The sequence below is a fragment of the Oncorhynchus nerka genome, linkage group LG24, assembly GCF_034236695.1.
Source record: "Oncorhynchus nerka isolate Pitt River linkage group LG24, Oner_Uvic_2.0, whole genome shotgun sequence".
Taxonomy (NCBI): domain Eukaryota; kingdom Metazoa; phylum Chordata; class Actinopteri; order Salmoniformes; family Salmonidae; genus Oncorhynchus; species Oncorhynchus nerka.
This window is the reverse complement of record NC_088419.1, coordinates 19,577,819-19,587,982: the sequence shown is the minus strand read 5'-3', so window position 1 is coordinate 19,587,982 and position 10,164 is coordinate 19,577,819. Positions and strand designations below refer to the sequence as shown.

The 10,164-nt window shown below is 38.5% G+C and overlaps 1 protein-coding gene across 1 annotated transcript; it reads left to right on the top strand.

Annotated features, from left to right (window-relative positions):
• The first annotated feature begins 5,096 nt into the window (after positions 1-5,096).
• On the top strand, positions 5,097-9,796 carry LOC115107276 (paired box protein Pax-1-like). Its single transcript, XM_029630664.1, has 5 exons — positions 5,097-5,379; positions 5,810-6,436; positions 7,402-7,535; positions 7,698-7,908; positions 9,186-9,796. The coding sequence occupies exons 1-5, from the start codon at positions 5,376-5,378 to the stop codon at positions 9,269-9,271; spliced, it is 1,062 nt and encodes a 353-aa protein (XP_029486524.1). The 5' UTR covers positions 5,097-5,375; the 3' UTR covers positions 9,272-9,796.
• The last annotated feature ends 368 nt before the right edge of the window (positions 9,797-10,164 follow it).

The following is a 10,164-nucleotide window of genomic DNA, read 5'->3' as shown; positions in this document are numbered from 1 at the left end:
CTGTAGGTTAAGGCTATACTATATCACCACCAACCAGCTGTCTCTGCCCTGTGGTCTGTAAGTTAAGGCTATACTATATCACCACTAACCAGCTGTCTCTGCCCTGTAGTCTGTAGGTTAAGGCTATACTATATAGCAGCTAACCAGCTGTCTCTGCCATGTAGTCTGTAGGTTAAGGCTATACTATATAGCAGCTAACCAGCTGTTTCTGACAGTAGGTGCGGACAAAATGCACAACGACCACAATGCAGCTTTACAGAACTTGGGAGACTGCAATGCTGTCCCTCTTGAGAATATATTAGAATTTAATATATTATAATAGAATAGAACCTAATAGAATAGCATAGAATAGAATAGAACCTAATATAATAGCATAGAATAGAACCAAATAGAATAACTTTAGTTTTTTCTGTGAGGGAACGTTACCAAAAGCCATGTAGCAAAAGTCAGTCCACAATTTTAAAATGTTTTACTCTCAAATGACCTCTTCTGTGGTTACACAGTTCCACCCCAAAAACATGTGCTTTTGAACTGTACACGATAGGTCACAGAGAGTAGCGAAGAACATCATACTGATAAAATAATTACAGTCACAGGAAATAGGTCGTCTAAATTGCCACCTACACTGGTTTATAAGGAGTGTGTAGCTAAGTGATAACCCATCAGTATACAAAATAATTCTGTAATGACAAGAGTTAAATGTCCTCCTTTTTCTTGCATTACAGTGTAATTATGCACTTTACAATGTACAGTATGTTATTCGTATCAGTGTAAGAACTATTCTTTAGTGACAACTTTGAAGATTATGACTTGAATTGTCTCAAATATTAATAATCTTAACGCTTAGGTCGTCTTATTGTACATATGGGTATAACTGGCATCTAGAATAGAGAACATAACAAATTGTGAGATTAAAAAGGCTGAAATATCTGGGCAGCTATAATTTACACATATCCTGCATTAAAGTTAAGTTAACATGTTCATATAGGACCAGCTTCCCTGACAAAGATTATGCCTAGTCTTGGACTAAAAAACATTCTCAATTAAGAATCTCAATAAAAAATGCTCCTCATTGTTAGTCCAGGACTGGGCTTAATATGTGTCAGGGAAACTGGCCCCTAGCGTCTAGGAGTTCCCAACCTTTTCGTTCCGGGGACCACCAAATCACTGTCAAAAGCTCTTGGGGACCACCAGTAGCTGAATGATGGATTTTTAAAAAAACATAAATTATATTGAAAGTCAAATTTGGACAATTTGGCAGTAAATGTAACAAATTAAAAGCATATTATTATTAATATTAACAATTTGCATTGTGAAAAGTAATTAGGGGTCGAAGCAACAAAGCTGGTGAAGCTATGTATTTCTTTGTCATTATTATTATTACAGTATACCAATGCCACATGGTGGCGCTATAACACGCAATTGAAAATGATAACTTTGAAAGCTCACACCCCTCACCCAGTGTGACCTAGAATCCTGATATGTGGTGCATAGGTCTCTCTCTTCTCGCAAAGTCCGCCATGATGGATTTCCACCATTTTAAATTTGGTGAAATATCACTTAAATGCGGGGCCGGACTACCACATTTGGTGCCCTGCATACTTGTTTGGTAATCCAACACTGCTTAAATGACATCTCCTCCAGAACCACCAGATTCAGATGAAACTTGCTATTTTTTTATTTAATTTAATTTATTTAACCTTTATTTAACTATACAAGTCAGTTAAGGACAAATTCTTATTTACAATGATGGCCTACCTACCAAAAGGCAAAAGGCCTCCTGCGGGGACGGGGCCTGGGATTCAAATATAAATAACAAATACAATATAAATATAGGACAAAACACACATTACAGCAAGAGAGACAGCACAACACTATATAAAGAGAGACCTAGGCAGCAACACATGACAACACAACACAGCATGACAGCAACACAACATGACAACACAGCATGATAGCAACACAACATAACAACAACATGGTAGCAACACAAAACATGGTACAACCATTATTGGGCACAGTCAACAGCACAAAGGTCAAGAAGGTAGAGACAACAATACATCACACAAAGCAGCCACAATTGTCAGTAAGAGTGTCCATGCTTGAGTCTTTGAATGAAGAGATGGAGATAAAACTGTCCAGTTTTAGTGTTTGTTGCAGCTCATTCCAGTCGCTAGCTGCAGCGAACTGAAAAGAGGAGCGACCCAGGGATGTGTGTGCTTTGCGGACCTTTATCAGAATGTGACTGGCAGAACGGGTGTTGTATGTGGAGGATGAGGGCCGCAGTAGGTATCTCAGATAGGGGGGAGTGAGGCCTAAGAGGGATTTATAAAGAAGCATCAACCAGTGGGTCTTGCGACGGGTATACAGGGAGGACCAGTTTACAGGTATATTTAGCATCTATTGACGCAACATTTTCCAAACTAGCATATCAAACAACATTCCTATGGGTGTGGTCTTGCACACAAATGCATATAAATTAGGATATTCGTATTGTCACAAAACTTGGTACACATGTTCCAAACACTGTTAAGACTCAACATATACAAGCACATTCAGATGGAGCACACGGTGGTGCTGTGTTTATATCTCTTGATCTGTTTGACTCAGAGTGATTCAATTTGGCACACATCCTCTGGGATTTGAGTCCAGCTAACCTGTAAACTATGGTTCAGTTTAGTCGCATGCTGGCGGTGCTGGACAGTCAAAACCATTCATGCAAGCTCATTGGCTCATAGCAGCCATAATGTTTGAGCTAGAGGCCTGGAAAATATTTGAAGACATGGGTACATAGATGCTATATACCAAATTTGATGCCAATCGGTCCAGCGGTTCTGGAGAAGATGTTTAAAGTAGTCAACATCATTGAAAATGGTCCAAAATCACTAAAAAGCATTTTGCATGATCTGTTCGATGTTGAGTTCTGATATTTGGCAACTGTGGTAAGGAGTACAGAAGTAGCTTATCCCAGGGCAATGTGTCCAATTTGTCCAATTCTATGATGAGCACAGCCTCATCTGGGGGAAGCAGAGAACTGCACAGCCAAGTCCTGGCAGTAGGAGGACCCAGTCAGTGACCCCACAGACAGGCTAATGCAACAGGGAAAACATGAGATGGATCTCATCTCTAACTACAGATTATCCAAAAAAGAAACTTTGGACTGTCTTTAATTTTGTAGACTGCATGCTAATTGAATGGAATTATATTTATGTAGAACTGTCTATACCAATATTTTCTTGAGAAAATGAAAGGCTTGAAAAATGAATATGTTGCAGAACCTACATTTTCTGAATGCATCACACCTCAGCTCCAAACCCACATCACATCAAACCAAGATCATAGATGAACATATCGATCTATTGAGAACTACAATCAAATGACAAAACCAGGAGTGTCTTTCTTTGAACTATGTGCAATGCATACTACAGGTAACCTTTATCAAATTCTTAGCAAAAGATCAGTTGATAAGCACCTGGCTATGTTTGCAGGTGTGGCTACTGCGCAGTACATATTTGCGGTGATGTCTTGCCATGCACGCCCCTTGTCTTGATCAAGTCGTCTGACTTAACTATGAGATCACCATCCCCATAAACATTCAATTTAAAAAAGGAGGCACAGAGATGTTCTCAATAAAATAAATAAATAAATAAAGACAATTGAAACCATACCAGTTTAATGGGTATATGCCTACTTTCAGGGGCAGGCCTTGTCGTTTAAATAGAAAATAACCTCGCAGTATGCCCATATAGGACTATCTCACAAAACAAAACACTATTATCTTTTAAATGATAAATGATAAAGAGGCCTACCTGTATCCTATATTCCAATGCACATATATCAGGGAAGATCAATAGTTATATCAATTGTAATGAATATATGTGAAACAATATAAATGTAAATAAATAAATATAAAGAAAACAACACCCACGTCTTCTTGCTGAAAATAGGCATATAACGAAAAACAACTGTTGCATTTGTTTATAGGCAAACAAGAAATCGTGTGGACCAATAAACGATTTACATAGTTCTTCAGAGGAAAAGAGTGGCAAAGACCAAAATACAGTACATGCCAAATATGTATCATTAACACTGTAATTAGCATGGCCGGATGAACAGCAATGTATCCTTAAAAATAGATTTACCGTAAAAATAAATAAAAACAGACGTTTGTCACAGACAGGGCATTCAAAAACTTCTAAACATTTTGCTTATTTTGTTGGTGTGAAGAGTAGGCTATACATGTGTTTGACAGACCAATCATAATCAATCAATTGAAATCAATTTGCGTTTCAATAGCCATACGATCTATTGGAAAAGAAAAGGTTCCAACTTCACGACGCATAAAAGCAATAGTCTTAAGTAGCCTACGACAGAAAGATGTAGGCCTCACATACTGTATGCGCCACATCATAATAGGCTAATCCATCTGCCATGTGCCCAATGTATCACATAGCCTTAGCCATGAGTAACCATAGTGGCCTAATCATCACTCACTCAATCAAGCACACCAAAGATCTCTCAAATATCGATGTTCGAATAGGTCTGTAGTAAACCAGAAAATGCATAGAAAGTGTATGAATTTAGTGTTTTTTCCATATGACCATTGTGCGCAGATTCAATTAATTGCAATTAAGGGGTAGGTAAATATAGCTTTTTTCAAACTAAAGTGCAGATTTTTAATGTGTGTTTAGCACAAATCTTTCTTGGGTCATGACTTCCAGTCCACGTTTCATTAATTGTGGTAACTTTTCGGATGGATAAAAATGCTAATACCCTTGCAAATTAAATTTATAATGCAAGCTTGTATCACAAAAAATGTCATAGCATATGGTCAATCAGTAAATGCATTAAAAATAATGGCCCATAATTACATGTTAATTCTATCCATTGTAATAATCAAATAGGCCTATCTTTAAACAGAGTATATTTATCCTTGTCGTGGAGAACAGCTTTTTGTTTTGGATTTTAATTTCCAAGCACATGTTTTCTCCGAGTTCCAAGAGTGTAGCCTATACTCTAAAAACCGGAAAAGATTCGGTGGAGTAGCTAGGCTAGAATACACACGGAGGAGGAGACCAATGAAATGGGGAAAGAGCCTTGAGCACAGCCAACAAGATTGACGTAATGGATGCGTCAAATTAATCTGCGCACACTTGAGCCTTCGGGATGGACACATTTCCCCTTATGGGACAAAGATCACTTCAGTCCCTTTGCCCAAACTCGCCGTTTTAGATCATCTTACCAGAAATGCAAGAGCAGAACTGAAGGAAAAACGCACAGAAAAACCATTTCCCTCATCTCATGTGCAGAAGGGTGAAGACAGCACTTTTCGACCATTGGCAACTGGTAGAGGAAAACATCTCAAACCAAAAGCAATGGGTAAAGTCATTATTCATTTTGCATGGATCTTTGACTCGTCAGGAGATCATGTTTACATAAATAGAGATGTGAATGCATTAGGTTTTAGCTTTATATTGTAGCCTACTAGCGTGTCCTCAAATCGTGCGTCCTTCTATCATTCCAGTGAAAGTGTCCATGTCTCCATTTTCATAGGCTATTTTATTTTTCAGACACATTTGGAGTGAACTGCTTGACGATGTTTGAGAGCATAATAGGTTAGAGAACATTGTAGTTGAGAGCCATAACAGCCTGAGTGATATAGATGAAATCAAGGAGAGGGAATGACTTTTCGGGAACTTGAGTGTGCATTATGCTAGGCTAGGCTAAACAGGCTATTGTTTAAAACTCCGTCATGTTGCTATGTCGAGTCTATGCACATCAATGCAATTCCTTATTTGTTTTTTTGCAGATCAAACATATGGAGAAGTAAACCAGCTTGGCGGTGTATTTGTCAACGGGCGACCTCTTCCAAATTCGATCCGGATCAGAATCGTGGAATTAGCTCAACTTGGAATACGACCCTGTGACATCAGTAGACAGCTTCGAGTATCTCATGGCTGCGTGAGCAAGATACTAGCGAGATATAACGAGACGGGTTCGATATTGCCCGGTGCCATAGGAGGAAGTAAACCCCGGGTCACAACACCCAACGTGGTGAAAAGCATAAGGGATTACAAACAAGGAGACCCTGGAATTTTTGCTTGGGAGATCAGGGACAGGCTTCTTGCAGATGCAGTTTGTGATAAATATAACGTTCCTTCGGTTAGCTCCATAAGCCGCATTTTACGCAACAAAATAGGAAATCTTTCTCAGCCGGGCCAGTATGAGAACAGCAAGCCAACCCATCCTCAGCTATCCTACAACCACATGTACCCGTACTCATACCCCAGTGCAATGTCACCCACTGGGACTAAAATTGGCAGCGGTCACGGTGTACCGATCACAGCGGGCCATGTCAGCCTCTCCCGTCATGGATGGCCTTCGGTGCACACAGTCAGCAACATTTTGGGCATTCGAGCCTTCATGGACCCCTCAGGTAGGTGACAAAATCTAATATTGTGCATGTATGTTACTCTTGAAGCTGAGTTGTTTTCTCATAGGCAGCAGCATTGTCCATTGAGCGCTCAAATTAATAACATTGGTACATTTTTGCATCCGTCAGTGTGGCTTGTTAATCACACAGATATTTCAGATGATTTCACATTAATGAGAAACAATTTAAAACAACAAACGTATAGTCAACATCAGTGATAGACAAATATAATAACGATTATAGGCCTAACTGTAAATAGTGAGAAGTTCATATGGGCTGAATAGGCCTAATGTATAATTTTGGAATGGACGAAAGTTTAAATAATATTGATAAAGGAGCCAAATGGCGCATCTCCTATAAACTATAAATGCAAAATCATCTTGAATTTTGTCGATGGGGAAATAGCCTACGTATAGGCCTATCAGTGTGAGTCCTACTTTGTGGTTTGGCCTATTCATATTTCTACAACGAACTCGTAGTCTATTGTGAACGTTAATTAGGCTAAACGTCTTATTTTATGTCAGATATCTTATTGTTTCTCTTCAAAGTACAGCATTATAATCGCATGAGACCAACAGGTCCAACAGGCCAGACTACAAACCTATAGGATTTACATCAGCAATAATGTAATATAATATGTTGTTCTAAAATCTCAAGAATTTACAAAAAACATGGCATTAAAAACGTTGTGGCCACAAACATTCGATCTGATTTTAATAAAATAAAGATTGGTTGAAGTGTGTGTTTATTAGATAATTTCCCCAAGAATTTAATAAAAAACATCTGTTTATCATAAAATGTTCACTACCATCCTGTATTTTAGCAAAAGGAATGTTCTTAACACAAGAGCTAGATCCCAAAATACATGGTTTAAAATGCTCAACTAAGTTGGCTTCATATCGAATAAAAACGTACATTGGTTTGTTAGCCTAATAATGTTATATTCTACACTGAAACATTTTCCACAGCCATTGCTGGAGCAGAGGGGTACCAATCAAAAATGGAGGAGTGGGCGAGCGTTAACAGAGCGACTTTTTCCTCTGCCCATGGCGTCAACGGAATAGAGAAATCATCCCTAGAGGCAGACATTAAGTATCATCAGGTACAATTATGAAACAAATACACAAACAACGAATATGTTCATAGTTTGATCAGAATCCGTTTCCACAAGATGTCCACTGTAAATATATGCATACATATAAACGTTTTGGGGCGTTTTGCTTCGCTGTGCTTAAACGTTTTTTTTTTTTCCGTTTTTTTTCAGTCTTCTTCAAACCTATCTAGTTATGTACCTGCTTGTGCCTACTCTCCCCCAAACCAATACGGGGTGTATGGTGGGCCAGCAGCTAACTACATGACAACAGGACACCACTGGCAGTCTCAGAACGCAAGCCTGGCCAACCCCAACAGCGGAGCAACCATGCAAGGTGGAGACCTCCACACGGCAATGTCTTTCAAACACTCATCACGAGAAGGTAACTAAGCAAGTCGTTTTTTAAGCTTTCAAGTCTTCCAGCGGATATTTTAATTAAGCACAATGACACACATATATGCAGCTGTCAATCAAAAAACAGCTATTTTTAAATGCATCTCGTCAAAAAAAAGATTAGGCCCCGTGGGTCGAAACCCGACGACCTAACAGGATGGGTTTAATTAGGTGGTCGAGGATGACAACGGTTGGCATTTAGATCATGTTGTATTTTATATAGGCCATAGGCCTAAATGCTACATACAACGGAAGCTTCGGGCACAAACAACAGAGCAGGCTGTGTTGGGCGACTGATAAGGAAACCATTGAGTTCTTTGAGAGAAGGTTACTTTATTTACTGTGCAAGTCATTATGGTATCAAGCCAGTGTAAATGTACAGAGTAGTCCTTCAGCAATAGCGTTTCATACCCTCAGGTGATGACTGTAGGCCTTTGGTGTAGGTGGCCTTGAAGAACCTATTAATAATAGTTGAATTATATGATAGCTATTAGCCTAACGATATAGACCACATTTTTCCAAACGTTTACATATTCATTAAATAATGTTATAATTAGCTAGCTATGATGTTCAAATTATGTCTATTTAATTTGCGAATACTTTTTAGGCAACGTTATATATTCCTATGTTTCAAGGGTTGTGCGTGCGTTTGCTTTTCAACGACGAGTAGTCCTGTAGGGAAGGTTTGGTTTAGCATTGATAGGCCTACATGATTTCCACAATATCATAACCTTTTTTACGGATAAAAATGTAATTGAGGTAATTTGATATAAATGACAACAGCCATGCAATTAGCGGTGTCATTTCCAACCACATTCGACTTCATTTGAACAAAAAGCCTATTAAAAGATAAGCCTATTAATGTTAAACCAATCAGTATAATTCTAAATTAAATATTTGAGTAACCTACATTATCCATACCCTGCTGTTTATCGTAGGGCAATCATTTTGATATCAGTTACATGCCTGCTTATACTTTTGTGAAGATAATATTTGTGTGAAGAATTAAACATTGCTACATATGGTAGGCCTCAAATTTGTCCAGTGCAATGGACACATTCATATAATTCCATCCCCGTTTTATACACCTAGGTATGACAGTCCAATAACCTTGATCTCTATCAGATGAGAAACAAGTCTAGGTATCTAATCTTGCTAGGGCATTGAGACCTGACCTATAATTGACATGATTTTGTGTGCTCACTGTTCTGAATTACGACATATTTGTTCCAGAAACATACTGTATCTGTTGTTTGTTTTTCACAGGAGACAGAAAACCTCACAGTCCCTTGATCAAGCACCAGCACGAGGCGTTGAACGTACACGGACTCTCCCTCCCGACCTCAGCGTAACGACCCAACGAACCCAACGGACCGTCAAGCTCTCTTCAAATAGGCAATGTACAGAAAATGCATAAAATTATGGGCGAATTTTCAATAATTCCACCAGTAAGTGAGGAACATACATTTCAAACGTCATTCAGTGTAATTGCATTGCAGTTCAATACAATTGTCAAATCATCGAATGTAGACATGAATGTTGTTATAGTCTTGTTCACCTGCATTAACGTAGTGGTGTTGGTTAGGACTTCATTATTATATATTTTGTATTTCACTCATCCAAAACTCATCCCAAATCGAAATTGCGTAAAACGAATTATGTAACTTCCCTGAGGTCCCATTGTTTCCACGACGGATATGGCTAATAGGGGTGCATGCTGTGTGTGTTCAAACAAACATTTGTTATTATGGACTGAAAAGGAAAGTTCAAAATGTGAACAATATCATGTATTTGTAATTTTGTAAATGACATCCGCAAAAACTGTATTATGTATATTTTTTATAACTGTGCTTAATAAAGGCATGCTAAACGGGAAATGCCTATTTCGACATATTTGGATTTCCCTAATTCATGCAGCTTTGCGCCTATTGTTGGCTACTGGTCAAATTAAAATGATGAAATTGTGATTGGTATAATAACTTGAATGGTTTAGTATAACACCTTTTCTCCTGAGGTCTCACTCTGTATACCTTTGACCAGATGCTACCACCCGGACAGATTGGATTTATCTCTCACTCTATCTGGGTACGGACGCTGACCGCAATATAGTTACCAAACAATTAGTCAAAAATAAAGACCTAAACGCACTTCTTATTTGTGGCACCAGACCATGACAACAATCATAGAGTGGCACCTCTATTGGATAGCCTATTCCAAGACAAACACGAAACACCCGATAATCCAA